The following is a 20644-nucleotide window of genomic DNA, read 5'->3' as shown; positions in this document are numbered from 1 at the left end:
TTGTTTACCTTACTCTGCTTATCTCTGTTACCCTTGATTCGGCTTGTCTCTCGCTTACCTGTCTTCTGTTACCCTCGACCTCGGCTTGTCTTTGACCATTCTATACTGTACTACTTACGTTAGTCCGGCCATTCTAAGGTCCGGTATACGTATCTGGCTACTGTTTGTACTCTGCGTGTTGGATCCCTGTCCCGATCCTGACAACTACACACAAACACACTGCATCACCTACACAAATGTAGTGTATGCCTATACACTACATTAGATCCACTGCAATATCACATCCCCTACACACTCCACTCCCTTTGAGTGAACTCATGGGTGGAACATGTAGGTGGACTTATGGGTGGGCCTTAAGGGCATACTCACCATCAGGCCCTGTGGCCCAGACCTTGAGCTGTGTAAGGGGCCCCAAAAAATGGTGCTGCTTCCCGTTCTCCCAGAACATTGTGGAGCCAAACTGAAGCCAGAGCCCATCACCATCCTCATCTGGTTGTAAGTAGGCAATCTAGCATATTATTAGTGACACTAATCTCTAATTTACCTCACATTAAAGGGACACTATAGTCCCCAGAACCACTACAGCTTAATGAAGTGGTTCTGGTGTCTATAGCCTGTCTCTGTGGGCTTTTTAATGTAAACACACACTGGCGTTAGTTCATATGGCAGATCATATGGGTGGGGCATTGTGATGTCACATGGGGGACTGGGGGGGGGCAATTATTTTTTTGCCTAGGGCGGCAAAAATCCTTGCACCGGCCCTGAGTGTGTCTATATGTGTGTGTCTGTATGTGTGTGTCTGCATTGGTCAGTGTGTCTGTATGTGTGTGTCTGCATGGATCAAAGTGTGCATATGGGTCAGTGTGTGTCAGTCTACATGGGTTAGTGCGTGTATGTCAGTTTGCATGGGTCAGTTTGCATGGGTCAGTGTGTGTGTGTCAGTTTGCATGGGTCAGTGTGTGTGTGTGAGTTTGCATGGGTCAGTGTGTCTATATGTGTGTCTGCATGGGTCAGTGTGTCTGTATGTGTGTCTGCATGGGTCAGTGTGTGTATATGGGTCAGTGTGTGTCAGTCTACATGGGTTAGTGCGTGTATGTCAGTTTGCATGGGTCAGTGTGTGTGTGTCAGTTTGCATGGGTCAGTGTGTGTGTGTCAGTTTGCATGGGTCAGTGTGTGTGTGTCAGTTTGCATGGGTCAGTCTGTCTATATGTGTGTCTGCATGGGTCAGTGTGTCTGTATGTGTGTCTGCATGGGTCAGTGTGTGTATATGAGTCTGTGTGTGTCAGTCTACATGGGTTAGTGCGTGTGTGTCAGTTTGCATGGGTCAGTGTGTGTGTGTCAGTTTGCATGGGTCAGTGTGTGTGTGTCAGTTTGCATGGGTCAGTGTGTGTGTGTGTCAGTTTGCATGGGTCAGTGTGTCTATATGTGTGTCTGCATGGGTCAGTGTGTCTGTATGTGTGTCTGCATGGGTCAGTGTGTGTGTATATGAGTCTGTGTGTGTCAGTCTACATGGGTTAGTGCGTGTATGTCAGTTTGCATGGGTCAGTGTGTGTGTGTCAGTTTGCATGGGTCAGTGTGTGTGTGTCAGTTTGCATGGGTCAGTGTGTCTATATGTGTGTCTGCATGGGTCAGTGTGTCTGTATGTGTGTGTCTGCATGGATCAGTGTGTGTATATGAGTCTGTGTGTGTCAGCCTACATGGGTTAGTGCGTGTGTGTCAGTTTGCATGGTCAGTGTGTGTCTACTTGAGTCAGCGTGTGTGTTAGTCTGCATGATTTGATGAATGAAGCGGCAAATTTGTTTTTGCCTAGGGTGCCAAAAAGTCTTGCACAGGCCCTGATTGTCAGGAAACATACCTGTGGTGATGCTTCTGTGTCAATTCGGTCACAGTTCCGGGGCTCTATTTTCAATTTGGTGCATTTGCATTAAATAGAGATTATAGATCCAAAAACTATGCAGCCATGTCAATTCCCTCTGGCTCTAAATTCGACTTGTGTTCAACTGCATCAATGCAGCCACAAAGAGCCCTGAGAGTGGTCAGCTGATGTCCTCAGCCAATGAATGGCAATGGTTGCAGCTTCTGGAGCTCTGCAGAAGCTAGAAATGCATCACTAGACCACCAAGGAGCTATGGAGCCTAGTGGGGACCCAGGTAAGGTGAAAACCGTTGCTAAGCATTCTTCCATATTTCCTGGGAACTGGGCCAGGGTACTCTTGACATCATAAATAGCACAATGGACTACTGATTGTAATGATTAGAGGAACCATTTATTGTTTGCTAAAGAAGTCTTTCAAACCTCTACTGGATTTTTGCATTGTAAATTCGTGTATGGTAGGCACCCCAGAAGAGATGTAGGAAAATGTGTCAAGACCAAATAGATGTGTATTAGAGTATATAACTCAGATTCAGGAATGCATGGAAGCCATTATGCCCATAGTTAAAGAACACATGGAACATGCACAACAACATGTGCAGAATATCTACAATCGAAATGACAGGGCTCCCAATGTAGAGATAAATTCATAGCAACATGGCATGAACCGTGTGAAAACATTGAGAGAGTGGACAAGGTGAAATATAAGGTAAGACTGTCTGGAAGATGAAAAGAGGTACAAATCTATCACGTGAATCTACTTAACTTTAATCGCACAGTCAGTATGTCAGAATCTCTGACCATCCATCAGAAGAGTAAAATAAAAAAAACAAATTAGAGTAAATTAAGATATTTTCTCCACAGTTACAAGGAGACCTGCTTAAAAAATGTATAACATTGTCACTGAGCCTCGGTAAAGAGTACATTTTAAGCAATATAAAAAACCTGAAGCTCATATAGAAGCAATCAAAGCAGAAATGAAGAAAATGTTGGACCTTGGGCTAATCAAAAATTCCAAACTGGCTGGAATAGCCTAATTGTGCTTGTAACAAGATCTGATGGCACAATCAGGTTTTGCAACGACTATCCAAAGCTGAAGGATGAAGGCAATATCCATGTTTGATGCATATCTGATGCCAAAAGTTGACAAACTTGTAAAAAAAACTTGTGAAAACTCTGTACCCCACCACATTGCATCTGACCAAAGGAAGTATTGGCAAATACTGATCACAGCGTGGGAAAAGAAAACACTACTTTTTTTTTTTAAGTCCAGGTGACCTTTTCCAATACAAAGTTTTACCTTTCGTTTCAAAGAATGATGAACTGAATCCTAAAGCCACATGCCTTTATCCAGTTGCTTACTTGGATGATGAGGTTGTACACAGTAAAGAGTGGGAGTCTTACTTACCAAAAGTGCACAGCATCCTTAATTCCATATGAATGGCATTAGATGAGGCTAAGTATCTTTGCTATTCCACTGGGACTGGGTTATTCAAGGCAAAACTTGCTTAAGTAGAATCCTTACTGAATTGTCTCAACCATCGACTAACAATCAAGTCAGAATATGTCCTGGTCTTATTGGCTATTTTAGGAGATTTTTCTTCAACTTTCCTACTACAGCAGGTCCCTTAAATGACCTCACAAATGCAAAATCTCCTGTGATGAACCATTCCAAAGTTTAAAGAAACTATATGTATTCAACCTGTCCTGGTGACACGTGATTTTTCAAAGGAATTCATCCAACAAACTGTACTGGAAAGTCAAGATTAAGAGCTCCCAATATTGTTTTTATTATAGGATACAGGTATTAATTAACGAGACAAACTACATGTCTTTAAACATCTAGTTTGGAGATCACAGACTGATTTTTTTTTTGTCAATCTTAAAATAGAAATTAGGATTGAATTGTAGACGGAGCCTTTGGTATAATATGGTATTCAATAGTTATTGAATAAGACAGATGGCATGTTTATAAGCTAGAGTTGAAACTTTATACTGAGACTGCATAAGATACTTAAATACAAAATAAGAAGTGAGACATAATATGTTGATAAAAGCTTTAATTGGTAATTGAGAGATGATGTACATGTCTTTAAATTTCTAGCTTAGGGAACATACACTGAAAAAGATCTAACAAAATGAAACGATTTGTAACTGTATATATTTGATAGATATTAATAAGTATATACTGCTCTTCCTCGTTTTCAATAACTAGTTAGTCAGAAATTGGAATTAAAATGTCTGAATTTTATAACCAGTTGATAAAATTCTAACAGGTAACAACTCCCTCTCCCCCTTACCTATTCAGACCTAGAGCGAATAGTTAAATAAATAAAGAGACTTATCTTCTCTGCGGGTTGGGTTGTCTTCCCCCATAGGGTACACAAGAAGGTACCCAGACCTTGGATCACATCCGGTTATCCAAGAGAATGTTGAGTATTTTTTGGGTAATGATTGAGATAAATGTTATTGTATGTTTAAAGTATGTCCGAATGATTTGGGTTAAACTCTTAAGCGGTTTAATATCTAAAACGATATATGATTAGATTAATTTCCATAAATGCGCAAGGCTTAAACTCTCATGTTAAAAGAGGCTTTCTATATGATGTAATGACCATAGAGAATGTTAAAGTCGGATTTATTCAGGAGACTCATTGGTTAGCAAGTAACAAACGTTTATGGCACTATAAAAAATTTCCAACAATCTATAATGCATCCCAACAAAAGAAAAAAAAAAGCGGAGTATCTATTATTTTTTTCTAAGGATATAGTATTTGAGTGTCAATATCAAAATGCAGATTTGGAAGGTAGATTTATAATCTTGGTTGGCCTGTTAAATGGGGTGATGTATACACTTGTGAATGTATACTTACCTAATAAACATCCGATCAGGTTATTAACTAGGATCTTGAGATTAATTGAACAGGTGAAAAAAGGGAAAGTAGTAGTAGCGGGGGATTTCAACTGTATACTTGGCCCCATTATGGATAAACGGCTGGGTATAAATCAAAAAATTAACCAAAATTTAGCAAAGCAGGCTAAAGAAATGAACAAATTAGTGAATACATTTGATTTAATTGATTGCTGGAGATTGTTGCATCCCAATGAGAAAAACTATACTCACAGATCTGCCCCCCACGGCTCAGCGGCAAGAATTGATTTGATTCTTGGAAATATAAATTTTTCTAAATTTCTAGTCTCAGTTAATATAATAGAGAACACGTGGTCTGACCATGATTTAATATTAGTCAAAGTTGCAGAAGGAATAAAAAAAATTCCACCATTATGGAGACTAGACGATAGCCTCTTAGAAATAAAGTCAAATATCGATCATATGACCAACTTGATTGATTTATTTTTTAAAGAGAATTCAACAGATGCGATTACTAAAGAATGCCTTTGGTGTACATTTAAAACAGTGATAAGAGGGTATTGGATTAAGTTGGCAAGTCAACATAAAACAAAAAGAGAGGTTAAATTATCAGATATGTATATTGAATATTATAATTTATCAACTTTGAATAAAAGTAATTTTTCTAGAGAAAGATTAGAAAAGATTAAGATCTGCAAAACAAATAAAAATAAGCTAATTGAGGCTAGAATTCAACGAAATTTAAAAAAATTGAAAGAAAAATGTTATAAAAACAACAAAGTAGACTCTATGTTAACAAATAGACTAAAAAAACAAAATTTGGAAAGAAAAATGTATAAGATAATAGTAGGAGGTGAGAATATTACAAAACCTGAAGATATAGCCGAGACATTTAGGAAATTCTATGGCAAACGATATAATCTAAACTTAAATCCCCAAATAACAGCCATGGAAAGATATTTATCAAAGATAAAAATGCCGAAAATCTCAATTGATCAGAAAAAGAATTTAAATGAGCCATTTACAACAGAAGAATTAGAACGGGCAATTAAGAATTTAGCAAACCAAAAAGTATGTCCTGATGGATATACTAATCAATTTTATAAAAACTTTAAATTTCAAATTATTCCAGTGTTAACAGATACATTTAACGAAATATCAAAAGTAGGCCATGCTTCAGCAGATTTTTTAAGAGCACATATTAGTCCTATATTAAAACCGGGCAAATCCCCGACAGAATTATCAAATTATCGTTCAATATCATTAATAAACGCTGACGTTAAACTTTATTCAGCAATTTTGGCAAATAGACTCCAAGCAGTGTTGCCAGAAATTATACACAAGGACCAGATAGGTTTTGTAGCAGGGAGACATTCCAATAACAATACTAGAAGAATGATAGAGATAATGGACTGGGCCCAAACAACTGGGGTGCCCCTGCTGACCCTGTCGATTTATGCCGAAAAGGCTTTCGACAGGGTCAGCTGGGATTTTCTAAAACAAACCATGTTAAAAATGGGTTTTGAAGGTTGGTTTATGGGGGCAGTGGAGGCTCTGTATTCGGAGCCGTCAGCGAGAATTGTAGGTAGAGACTTAAGATCTGAATGGTTCAAAATTCTTAACGGCACGAGACAGGGCTGTCCACTCTCACCGCTTTTATACGTAATTTCAGTGGAACCCTTGGCATGCACAATTAGACAAAGTATAGGAATAAAAGGGATTTCTATCCCAAATGAACAACTTAAAATCTGTCTATATGCAGACGATGTTATACTGACTATTACAGAACCAGAACACTCGCTACCACTGTTAATGCAGGAGATAACATTATATGGCGAGGTCTCCAACTTCAAAATGAATATTAATAAAACATTAGCCTTAACTATAAACATAGGGAAATCACAGTTACAAACGTTAAGACAAAGTTATTCATTCAACTGGTCAATTACACAGCTTCCATATTTAGGCATTTTGTTAACATCTGAAGTTGCTCGTTTAATGGAAATAAATTTTTTTAAATCAACTAAAAGAAATTAATAGATTGCTTAGGAAATGGAGGTTTCATGAAATATCATGGTGGGGCAGAATTAATACGATTAGGGCTTATATAGTCCCAAAATGGATCTATCTGTTCCTCATGATCCCTCTTAAGATCCCACTACACTGGTTAAATTTAATACAGAGAAGTTTTACAGACTTTATATGGAGGGGCAAGAAACCCAGAATCAACTCAATAACATTAGCGAATAAAGCCTATCGGGGAGGTCTGGGATACCCATTAATAATAAATACTTATCAAGCAATTATGATGTCACATGCCTTAAATCTACAAGCTGCAGATTGTAAAGAACAAGCGTGGTATAAATTAGAACTATATAGAGAGGAGTTGTCTAACCTAGAAACATTACTCTGGGCAAATATTGGTAAAAGGGTTACCATACCAGAATTTAAATCCAAGATTATTTCACATACAATAAATGAATGGTATTCTATAAAAAAAAATGGGAATAGTTGATTTAATCCCAGATACCATATCTCTGAAAATGGTGGAAAATATTATGGATAATATGTCTGGAAAACTGGTATGATAGCTCTGATATCTGTATTAAAGATATATATGACAATGATCATTTGGAAGACTACCCCACCCTAAAGACAAGATTAGCCTTACCACCTAGAGAAATTTTTAATTACTTGCGTATTAAGAGTATCCTAAAGATGCACCTTCTAAAATATAATGGGGATAAAGGAAATCTACTTAGAAAGATTCTATCTGTAGAAACTATGAAAAGGAAATATTCCCTAATACTTGTTTTGTTAAATTCTATAAAGCAACCTAACATACCCACAGCTTTTAAAAAATGGGAAAGAGATTTTGACACCGAAGTTGACTTTAATTCGTGGTGCCTTGCATTTAAAAAAATTGAAAAACATCTCCATTGCTTAAATATACTGGAAAACTTTATTAAAGTCAGCTATAGATGGTATATGGTTCCAAGGAGATTAAATAAGATATGTCAAACTAATCCTCCAAATTGTTGGAGATGCTTTAACTTAGACGGCTCCATGTTACACATATTGTGGAGCTGCCCTAGAATCCAACCATTATGGGACCTTACATATAAAATAATAGCAAAGATAAATAATATTCATCTAAATTTCTCACCATAAACAGCTTTATTACATATTTACAAAAACAAGCTAGATAAAAAAAAATGAAATACTAGTTATACATTGTCTTATCGCTACAAAGCTCCTGATTGCAAGATCATGGAAAAAAACAGATATTCCAAATATGCATCATTTAAAGGGCCAAATTCTGACTCAATTAGAGATGGAAAAAGGAATAATCTGGCTTAATGCTAATAAAAAAAACTCAATAAGAGAGATATATAATACCCTTATAGTAGATATAAACCATATAGAAAGCTAAAAAGAAAGGAAAAAAAATTAGAAAAAAAAGGGACTAATAATTTAAAGACGAAGAGATAACCCATTCTATGTTTCAATGGATGTTGAAGTTTGTGTGAATGTAGATTAATCATAGATAAGATGAACACTGTATATAAAATAAGAACGCCTATATTGTTGCTATGATTATGGTATGAATATTTGTATGTATATTATAAAGTTCTTTCAGGGTAATTAAATTATACAGTAAAGCATACGCACATGCAGACACAGACAATCTTACTGATGCACACAAATAGGCTCATTGACATCCAATCTCAATGACACACAAGACAAGGTTACTGGCACACACACAAATTTAGTACAGACAAACTGATACACACACACAAGCTTACTACAGACAAGCTCACTGTCACACATACACGCTCACTACAGACAAGCTCACTGATGCGCACACACTCTCCCTACAGACAATCCCATTGACACACACATGCTCCCTACAGAAGAGCTCACTAACACACAGATTCACTACAGACAAGCTCACTGACACACACAAACTCACTAGCAGGCGCACACACACACAGAGGCTCCCTCACTAGCAGATGCGCGTACACACACACACACACAGATGCTTGCTCGCTCGCTCGCTCACTCACTCACTAGCAGATGCACACACACAAAGGCAGACAGTCACTGACACCGAGGCAAACATCCACACATACAGAGACAGGCAGACAGTCACACACACAGGCAGACAGTCACCCACAGGCAGTCACACGCACGCAGTCACATGGACACAGACAATCACACACACAGACAGTCACACACAGAGGCAGTCACACACAGAGGCAGACAGTCATACACACAGAGGCAGTCACACAGAGGCAGTCACACAGAGGCAGTCACACAGAGGCAGTCACACACATGCACACACACGCACACACACGCAGAGTGTCACACACGCAGACAGTCACACACACAGGCAGTCACACAGACACACTGACCTGCTTCTTACCTCCACATCCCATGGAGCTCCTGAAGGCTGGTTGTTGGGGAAGCAGGGACTCCTTCCTGCTTCCCATGGTGCAGTCAGTCAGGCCCCCGCCGCACACTAAGCTCCGCCGCCGCCGCACAGCAAGCTCCGCCCCCGCCGCAGATTTTTTGTTGTTGTTTTTTTTAGATGATCCCGGCTGGCCATGTGTGAGCTGTGCCGGCCGCCTGGCTCCCCCCGCTCCCATGGGACCCTGTGCGGCCGCACAGCTCGCACATGGCCGGCCAGGATCACAGGAGCCTGCTCACTGAATGGGGCTGTCAGCCCAGCCCCATGTGCCGCGGCCCACCGGGAAATTCCCCGGTATCCCGGTGGGCCAGTCCGGCCCTGCAGCCCTGCCTCCATCTGTTGCTTGGCAGGACCAACCAGTGGTGTCTCATGATCATGAAGGGTCCCAGGGTGCCTGCACCCTATACCTCACAATAAACATAAATAAGTCACCTGACCATCTGGGGACTGGTGTCATTGCTGGTAGTTCTGTGCTTGGTATATAGCCTTACTTTTATCCTGACTATGTTGTCCTCTGGTTTCCTGACTATTGCATGTGTGCAGGAATCTGGTTTTGCCTGGTAATAATCTACTATATAATAAACTTCCTGCACACTTTCACTTTTCAAAACTCAAATTTCTACGACAAATGCAGCAGAGCTCAATGTGAGAACTGCACACATGGGATTCCCAGGGCCTCAAGGGATCTAAAGGAGCAGCAAGACTGCATCTGCTTCTTCTCTGATAGAGCCGTGATACCACCAGACCGGCTATCTATAGTGACTTCTTACTTGGATTATGAGTGTGCATAGGTGTGTGTTTGTGTATATACACACAAACACACACCTATGCACACTCATAATCCAAGTAAGAAGTCACTATAGATAGCCAGTCTGGTGGTATCACGGCTCTATCAGAGAAGAAGCAGAGGCAGTCTAGCTGCTCCTTTAGATCCCTTGAGGCCCTGGGAATCCCATGTGTGCAGTTCTCACATTTAGCTTTTTTCATATATATATATATATATATGAAAAAAATAGAAAATGCTCTTGCACTCACGCTTTAGAATCCCTTAGTACCCGGGTGCTAGCATACCAAGGTTAGTAGTATCCAGGGATGGATTTTCCTATAGGCTAACTAGGCTTCAGCCTAGGGCCTCAAGATCAAGAGGGGCCTACATTCAAATTGTTAGCAAAATTGCACTATTCTAAAAACAGTGAACACTAAAACACTGAACCGAAAATAAGGAGAAATTCTACGCATATGATATGACCAGTGGCGTACTAAGGAGGGTGCGGGGGGGGGGCGTTCCGCTCCAGGTACCACTTACTAGGTGGGTGCCCGGGGCAGACTGCAATGCCCCTCCTGCCGCGATCGCCGAGACCGGCGGTCTGCAACTCCGCAATGTGCAGAGCTGCAGACCATGGATCTCGCGTGCACTGCCCAATCAGAGCGTTGCCGCAGGTTACCACGGCAACGCTCTGATTGGGTCTCGCGAGATCCATGGTCTGCAGCTCTGCGGAGGTGCAGACCGAAAATGAGGGCCACCGGACCACCAGGGATTTAAGGTAATTTTTTTAGTCACCCCCCCTCTCCTCGTCACCCCTCTCCCTCTCCTCATCACCCCCCCCCCCTCCTCATCTCGACTTTTTTTTAATTTATTATCCGTGCCACATTTTTTATAAAGGTTAGTACCAATCACAACATGTTTCATTTAACATATTGATATATATATAAGTAATGATGTATTTTATTGTCTCTCATGTAATTTACAAACTTAAAAATGGGAGGTGAAAGGGCCTCATAAGTGGAATAGCCTAGGGCCTCTTTTCATCTAAATCCGGCCCTGGTAGTATCCATTCCTCCAAAAAGGTAACAGCACTCTCGGATTTAAAAGTCCACAATGTATTAATTCAAAGTTTAAAAACGATCAACGTTTCAACGTTTCAGTCCAAATGATGAAAGTCCTCATGCAGGACTGAAACGTTGATCGTTTTTAAACTTTGAATTAATACATTTTGGACTTTTAAATCCGAGAGTGCTGCTACCTTTTTGTTGTGTTTTGTCTTTTTATTAATAAGGAACCTGGTTTTTATCAACATGATCTTTTCACTTCTAAAAGACCCACAGATATCCCACGTACAAAGGCTATCACCTGAACTTCGGAAACACACAGTGACACACACCTATAATAGACAAACTTGCAATCAAGGTTTAGACTACTGAGAGACTACCAGAAGACCACTAGTTGGAAGCCCAACCATAATGTCTTTCAAATAATGCAGAATTATTATAATGCGTGTGTGTGGGAATATATCCTCTCTTTTAAGAAGAAAAATCTTTTTTTTTTTTAAATAATTTTTCTATACTTTTTTGCAGATCATTATTAAAAAAGAAAAAAAAACATTACTGCTTTTTCAGTTTTTAATTTTCTCTAGATGAGAAAGTGCAGTACAGTATTGCAATTCTTCTAAATTTAGCATTGCTTACTTTATGAACAATTTTAAGAAAAGTGATATATTGCACTTTCTAGAAGGTAAGCGGCATTAACAGGTAGTTAATACTTTGTCGTTTACTGAATGAAACCCATTTGAAACAGAATTCTATTTGACACATAAATGTTTTTGCAGTCGTTTGAACCCTTATGTATGTGCAGCTTGTTTGGTAACAAAATGTCATACAGCATGTTAAATACAACTTCATGGTGCCAAATCATTCTCAAAAATGTAAACATTATCAAAAAGGTATAAAGCAAAAATGGCCATATCTGTACTACACTAAGTTGGCTTAATATAGAAAACAATCTCTGAAGTATGTTGATCATACATAATAAGACGAAGCATGGGAAATTCAATATACACTCCTGTCTGTGACAGTCTCAGACAACAAAAATCTAATTATACTTTCTTAACAGCATAAATATAAAAATGAAACCTGACAGTTGTTTTTTATATACTTTTTTTTTTTTTAAATGCTCTTAGTATTTCACTCTGTTCTACCAACCAAAGATATTTTGTTTTATAAAATATTTTTTTTACCTTATAACTTTTTTTCTGTAATGCAATGATATGTACATTTAATTTCTATGAAAACTGCAGCACCCTCACAACGTTAATGTCAGTATTTATGTATATATGACCATACCCATTGTATGATAATGTGGGTTGGTACACATTAAAGGTTTCAACTTACTAATACACAAGGGTTGCCAGAGTCCACAGGAACAAATAAAGAATGAAATTATAATAATTAAAAAAAAAGAAAACCTCTAAAATCAAAGTATTTATCTGGTTTAGGAAAATGCAAAACAAATGTTGTTTAATGCCAAATCTCACTTTCTAGAGGGTATTACAACACGAACTTACTTTATGCACTTTAAGTGATATGCAAAGCAAAATAAAATAATCAGTTATATTGCTCTTCTGAATTCTAAGCATACTTAATTTTATGAGATATGGCATTTTCCTGGCAACTTGTAAATTGATTTAAGTCTGTTATACCTACTATATGTATTTTAAAAAGTGTACAAATAATGTAAGTATGTTTGTCAGAACCAGCAACACATCTATCATGACCCTTACAGAGCACATTTTATAAGTGTTACCATTACCATTGACCAAGCTAAAATAAGAAAGAAGTCAACTGATACATAATTTGGTGACCACTCTCACATTCTTATTATGTGTTTGTATCCTATACTACCAAGGATCAATGTAAAGTGTATGAAAGTGTCAGTAGAAGCACTTAGATATTATTTAGCTATTTAACCAGTTAATTCCAGTTCTGTGTGCACATAGGGTTGGCTTCTGTTTGGTTTGCATCTGCAATGTCAGATGAATGTTCAAAAAATCTTTACTTACCTATCCATCTGTTCCTCTACCTTGCTCATCAGATAATCTAATTTCTGTACGTGGGTTCCATTAGTTCCCCTGCCTCACATAGCTACACTGGACCTGGAATAGTATCACATTCACTACACATGAGTCCACAAGGCTCAATGTGTAAAGAGCTGCTTAACAGCAGATGATGAAGTAAGTGAGAGTGTTGGGTACATACCAGGCCGGTGCAAGCATTTTTGGCGCCCTAGGCAAAAAAAATAAAATAAATTTGCCGCCCCATTTGCTTCACCCAATCATGCAGACTAACACACACTGACCATGCAAACTGACACACACTGACTCATACACACACAAACACTGATCCATGCAGACACACACATATAGACACACTGACAAATACAAACTGACACACACACACAGACCCATGCAAACTGACACACACGCTCTAACTCATGCAGACTGACACACACTGACCCATGCAGACACACACATACAGAAACACTGACCAATGCAGGCACACACACATTGACCCATGCAGACACACAGCGGCCCATGAAGACACAGACTGTCATGCTCCTGAGCAGGCCAGAGAGGAGACGATTGCAAGGGTTATTGGTTAAAACTTTGTCGTATTAGACATAACAAATTTACCGAAAATAAAGAAGGGCAGTCTGCCACAAACAGAATACTTTGTGAGAAAAACAGGGTTTAGGCGATATGCCACAAACAAGGTCTTTAGAAAGTAAATGTATAAAGTCTTTTGTATACAAGCAGGCTTGAAGTTATACAAAGTAGTTAATAATTTCCAGGATACTTTGCAATGCAGCTAGTTATAGGTAAATACCTTTTAGGATAAAGCAATACAGGATCATGCAGACTTGCAGAGGTTGAAACAGGTAGGTATATTCCAAAATAATATAATGCAGGTTGCTTACGAGATCATGCAGTGATGCAGCAATTGAAGCAGTTAAGATTCTTCAATGAAGGCAAAACGCCACAAATCAGGATTCTTGGAAGCTGATAAGGAAAGTCTTTCAGGCAAGTTCAGGATGAAGTAATACAGGTTAGTGCCTTTCAGTATGAGGAAATGCAGATGAGTACAGGATGAGGCACTGCAGGTCCTCTACAGAATGAAATCGTAGATAAAAGACAAGATATTACCAGGAACAGAGATTCTTTATCAGAGCATAGACTTCAGTGTCAAGGCACTGTTGTGTGCTAGGAGTAGACTTATCAATCCTCCTAATGAGTTAATCCAGGTGAGGATGATAGGGAGAGAGACAAGTTTAGTGGCTAGGGAGGCCACAAGAGAAAAACATCATTAAGTTCACTTAAAGGGCCAGTAATAAACGAAAAAGTCTTACATGTCAGTTTTGAAACCTGACACAGACACTGACCCATACAGGCACACAATGACCCATACAGACACAAACTGACCCATACAGACAGAGACACTGACCCATACAGACGCACTCACCCATACAGACACACTGACCCATACAGACACACACTGACCCATACAGACTGACATACATAAACATACTGACTGAAGCAGACTAGCACACATTCTCTGACATACTTTACCTTCATTGTTGTTCGTTGCCTGCGCCTGGCTGCCCATCATGTCCTTTCTCAGCATATTTCCTGTACCTGTTATGCTCCCGCCCACTTCTCCCCACGTACAGGGGAAGGGGTGGGAGCGAGGAATTAAAGCGCCTGTGCGCTGCCGCCGCAATGGATGTCTGGGAGGGACCTGTCTCTGAGGGCTGTTGAGTATGCCGCCGGACCGGTATTCTACCGGGCAACAACTACAGCAACAATGTAAGTGCTTCCTAGTGCCTGGTAAAATGGCCGGTGGCATACTCAGAATAATCTAAGTTGATGGAGGGCACCCGTGGCATAAACATAAAGCCAGGGACGGCGCCCCCCCCCCCCCCAACCAGCGCCCTAGACGTCTACCTAGTTTGCCTATCGGGAGCGCTGGCCATGGGTACATATCAGGTAATGCTCTACTTTAAAATACTGGTACCTGGTTTTAGCCAGGCTTCTATTTACTATATACTATTTGTTCAAATGTAACTGATCTATTTGGTATGTTCTATTCAATAAACCATAAAGTATCTCCTCCATTATTTCTTAGGTGGTCTTTCCCAAGAGCTGGGCACCTATAATGACTGTACATAGGCTTAACCTAACTTGTCAGTGGATAAATATGTTTTTGAATAAAGAACACAATGACATCGATTTATATGTTGCAGAGTTCCCATTGTGTCCAAAAAGCTGGAATAACATGGCTGTTTGTAAGCTGGTTGCTTGCTATGCAGATCATCAATACCTATGGACAAGATGATTTAGAAGAACAATCAGGTAAAAGAGACATAGTTCCATGTATTTTCAGACAACAATGCAATCTCTCTTTTTTTTTTGGCATCCCTTTTTAATTTATGATTTATGAATTTATTTGATCAAATTCAGCTGTCTGTTCAGTTTAGCTCAGTGAAAAAGTTTGAAATCACATAAAGTATTTAACGTGTTACTGCATGCACAATGACCAGTTTATGGATTTGAAGTAGTCATGGTACCTGAAGTCTGTGTACAGAGTCACTGCACATACTGATCTTATCCCCTCTGCTGCAGAGTTCTGGGCTGACTAATATCGATTCTGTGCAATTTATATATCTAACGACATCGCACACAGCATATTGGTGACAGAAGTTCAAAGGTGACATGGCCCCACTTTGTGCTGCCCGTATCCACCCCTCAATCCACCCACACTTTACATTCATTCCCAGCAGCTAGAGTGCTGGAACAGATATATGTTTTAGATTTTTTTTGGTGGGATCAGGAAAGGAAGTTACTTTAACCAAAAAAAACACCAAAAAACAAAAAACTTAAAAACTGTTTCTTGATGGGTGTATTCCTTTAACCCCTTAAGGACACATGACATGTGTGACATGCCATGATTCCCTTTTATTCCAGAAGTTTGGTCCTTAAGGGGTTAAATAACCATGAAAAATCATACGGCAAAATGGCTAGCTAGAGCCTTTTTAAATCCTTCTGCCAGCAGAGACAAGAGAGTTACCATAGATAGTGAAAAAACAATAGTAATATCTAAAAATTTTGAAAGCTCCCGAGGTGTGTTGTGGATGTTTTTATTTATTTTATTTTTTTTAATACACCAATTTTGGCCAGCTGGCTGGAATTCTGTCTTTTTTTCACATTCCCAATTTTAGTGGCTAAACCTAGAGGCTATTACACCATAGCTCCACCTCTCATGTTGTCCCTAACTTATTTATATAGAATTTTCATGAACTAAACCCCTATTGCCATGAAAGACATTAACTGAACAACCTCAAGAATCTTCACTGTTAAGTGAGAATGTATTGTTTACCTTGTGACATAAGAGAAATCACACAATTGTAGCAAATTATGATGATATGGTACAGCAAAGTTATTTATATCAAAATGTGCGCAAACCAGAAATATAACACAAATTCCAATATGAATGTATTGGAAACATTAACAAACTATGGGCGAGGATTTAGCAAGGCAAAATAATAAACAATTTGGGGTACAAAGGGATAAATCTTGTGAAACATTATGTTTTCCATGGTGGTTGCTGTATATGTAGCACTTTGGCCCAAAAAAACAACAACTTCCACTTCCTCTATGGAAAGCCAAAAGACCTTGCATGGAGTGTCGTTAGCTGTCCTTAGCTAAATCCTGCTGTGGTGGGCAGCTCATTGAGTGAAAGTGTCAGCTGATCCCTCTCAGCCAATGACCGAAACTCTGTACAGCCACTCTCAGCTCAATGCCGAGAACTTACAGCTGTCACAGAGGCGATGACCGGTACCCACTGGACCATAGATATGATGTCAAATCATTACTAAACAGTTTGACTACTTACACTGGGTGACTACTTACACCCGGCACCAAAACCACTACAGCATGTTGAAGTGATATATGGTGCTTCTAGTGTTTCCTTTAATATTTGCATTTATATATATTTTTTTTACTTTTGCTATCACTTTGCCTTTTTAAAATTTTATTTAGACCATTTAATTGTCCTTTTGCAAGATGAGTTGGGGTCTTTCCTTTGTAGAAATTATTGATATAAATAATAATGAGTCACAAAAATATAGTTGATATCTTATTTTCAATTTGTTTTATAATTTCCTGCCAGACTGTTTGGCTAAGCGACATTTGTTATGAGTCAATACTTTTAAATTTGTTTTAATTGCTAATTATAATTTAATATTGTTAATTTGATGACATTCCAAGTCTTCTAGCTCATCAATGTTACTGAGCTTTAAAGATACCATTGACATGATAAAGTCTGTAATCTTAAAACTATCTTAAAACTAAGCATATAACTGTCACCAATGCCTTTTTGCACATTTTACAAATACTTCATATCTTTATATTATTACCAGATCCAGATAACTATCTATTTTAGTTCATGTGTATACTATTTAAAACCGTGCAACACATTTCCCTTTGCTGACCTGCTTTTCCAAATATTCTAGTAAATGCTTGGGTGATCTCTCATAGTTAAATCCTGATATCTGCCAGATTTCAATGACAACTTGATTTGATTTCACACATGGAATTTTTATTTAAATATCATTCAGGTGATTATGGGTACGAGGAGGAGATATATTCACAAGAGCATGAATATGGAAGTACTCCCTACAATGGCTATGGGTCAGAGGATGACTACTTGATTACATCGACAGATATTCCTTCTAGCACAGATGTACCAGAAGGGAATTATGAGGAAGAAGTTACATTTTCTGGGTATGATCCTGACACACAGATTGAGACAGAGGAAGAGAATCCATCTCCTACGGAATCATTTTTTGCTGCAAGAGATGTAACTACAGTGACCACCAGATTTCCATATCATCGTCAAACTACTCCAAGAGAAAATGAGGATATTATTCCTGCCCCAGAACTTTCACGTGATTATGAAGGTATGTCTATCTTCTTATCATTGCTTTTTGAATATGGAAATTGCTGTGCCTACTTTAAAATGAAGATTTCATACTTTCGTTATCAAATATGTAATTGTATTAGCTCAGCAACCAATTTTTCAATTTTAAAAGTTTTTCAGTGGCCCATTACTCAACTGCTATGTTCTATATATAACAAAATCTGAAAAACAGCCATCAAAGCACAGAGTGCACTAATTTCAAGAGACAAACTATAAAATGTATTAGTTTTGGTATCAAATCCCAGCCAGCCTACACCACATTTACCCAGCTCTGGTGAGTCAAAAGGCATTCTTCTCCACATATGGTGGTCATGCCCTGCTGTATGCTCCTTTTGGGAAGAGGTCTAAAATGCCATCCCAAACATTCTGGGGGAAACAGCCGTTCCAAGATGCCCTCCTACATCACATTAGCCTCCAATCATCTAAGTACAAAAAAAAAATCACTTCTCAGGTTCCCAATAAATGCTTCCAAATTCATTATCCCACTTCGATTGAAGATCACAAAAAACCCCATTGATGCAAACATTTTTAAATGTCTACTTTATCTTAAAATCAAATGTTGTTCTTCACCTGGAGGAGAAATAAAACATTGGTACTGTATAACCTCTACCACTTTATACCTTTCTAATTTATCCGCAAAGGATGAATGAATACATGGAAGAAAAAAATTGTGTGAGTTTATGGACTTTGACTGTTTGATTTCTTTACAGCATATTATATAAATATTGATGGATTTGCTTTAATTTTCACATGAAATAGTCTTGCCCTAAGCTTCAGTTTTTTTTTAACCAACCAAACTTTAAACAAAACGTAGAACGCTCCCTTGGCTAACCTTTTATTGTGTCTTGCAGTGACAAACTTGATTGAAGAATTTAGTGTTTCCAGTACTTCTGGAATAAGAAGCGTTACAGGATCACAGACTCACTTGAAGGCATTTCAAATAGGAGGAAGAATGCAAATTCGCAAACAATCAAGGTGTGTGTTATGTCAGTGAGTTAAAGTATGTGCATTGTTTTGGTACACTTAATCCCATATACATCATTTTGTCCCTGATTGTCCTTTAAAGAGACCCTCTAGACAGGAAGGTGATAATCTTTTTAACAAGTTTATGCATTTAAAAAATGCGATAGTAAATTATTTAAAAAAAAGATATTGATTTTTGAAGTTGCTGCATTTGACATTTAACTCTGGCTTATCAAGTGCTGCAGTTACAGAAATTGATCAACCAGGCTTATCCCTTAATTCTGGTTATACAAAGAACAGGAGTTTCTGGGAGTCTTTGTTTACTTACTACTTACTTCTGCACCACCGGATGACATGTACAACTGCGTTATATGAGAAGAATGGGAAATACTGCCAGTTAGAAGTGAGAGCAAAAAAAGTGACTTAAGCAGGGAAGCTACTTATTTTTACAAAATACAAATATTAATTTGATAAAACCACACAGCCTTACTAACTGGAATATACCACTGTACCTAATGTGTCACATTTAAAGGGTTACTCCAATCACCATGACCACCCACAAGGGGAAGATTTCTTTCCCCTTCCACCCTACTTAATTGTAGCCCTCCCATCTTTCTATCCCATACGATATTTTGTGTTTTCTCTGCCCTCTCTCCTCCTTCTTTAACCTTCCTCTCCCCCTCCCCTTGCCAGCTCAGAGTGCGTGCGTGCACTCTCGAAGAACATAAAATAAATAAAAAATACAAAAATATTTATATTTGTTATTCTTTTTTAAACAGGAATTTAGTTTACTGGGCTCTCCCACACTATTATTAGGGAGAATTTAAATTTTGACCATGGACTTTGAATTCTCCCTTTAGTAAATATGAAGGAAAGCTATATCATATAAAATAGGGGCATTTCCAATGGAAGTAGGTCTAAAAATCACACATCCTATCTCGAGATTTAACTTTGGAAGGATATTCTACCATTTATTGGTGTCTATTCATCATATAGTTGCATATCTAAAAATCACTAAGACTATGACATTGTTTTCTTTGCAGGCTGATCTTCCCCTATGGTTTCCCACAGCAGTTCTCACTAGTTTCCACCTTCAGAATGAGGGAGAAGACAGCTGAACAGGTGTGGAACCTATGGGAAGTACAGGCACAGAATGGAGCTGAGCAATTTAGATTGCGTCTCTATGGAGAAAGCAATGCAGTGGATATATACAGCATAGCAGCCTCAGGTAGTCAAAAAGTAACAACCTTTGAGAATGTGGAAAGACTGTTTGATGGAAGATGGCACAAACTGTCTTTGAGCGCCAGAAGAAACCTGCTAACACTGTATGTAGACTGTCAGCAAGTTGGCTCCTCACCTGTTAACCTCTATGGTACCATCAGAATGGATGGATTCAGCAGTCTGGCTCGACGCATAAGGGACGGAGCGGCAGCAAATGTGAGTTAAAATAAGATTAGCTGTTGCCTGTAATGTTCTAACCATTAATAATGTCATTGTTGATGCATCGGCTGTTTTAACGATGAGTTGACTTTTTGTAGATCGATATACAACAGCTTGAAATCTTTGAAGATGCAGAAACCGCCACTGAAACAACATGTTGTGAGCTGCCTGGTGTGGTGAGTATATATAAGTACAGTGGTATTGATTTATGCTTTTAT

At 38.7% G+C, this 20644-nt stretch overlaps 1 protein-coding gene across 1 annotated transcript in view; it reads left to right on the top strand.

Moving 5' to 3' along the window:
- Nucleotides 1–20644, top strand: part of LOC134607931 (collagen alpha-1(IX) chain-like) — a 103527-nt gene that overhangs the window by 17661 nt on the left and 65222 nt on the right. The window contains exons 2-6 of the mRNA XM_063450527.1: nucleotides 15289–15397; nucleotides 17662–18003; nucleotides 18875–18998; nucleotides 20030–20423; nucleotides 20525–20602. Of these exons, the coding sequence (XP_063306597.1) occupies nucleotides 15289–15397; nucleotides 17662–18003; nucleotides 18875–18998; nucleotides 20030–20423; nucleotides 20525–20602 (1047 nt within the window). The remainder of the gene's footprint in view (nucleotides 1–15288; nucleotides 15398–17661; nucleotides 18004–18874; nucleotides 18999–20029; nucleotides 20424–20524; nucleotides 20603–20644) is intronic.

This window comes from Pelobates fuscus, chromosome 4 (genome assembly GCF_036172605.1).
Source record: "Pelobates fuscus isolate aPelFus1 chromosome 4, aPelFus1.pri, whole genome shotgun sequence".
Classification (NCBI taxonomy): Eukaryota; Metazoa; Chordata; class Amphibia; order Anura; family Pelobatidae; genus Pelobates; species Pelobates fuscus.
This window is presented reverse-complemented; position numbering and strand designations above follow the sequence as displayed.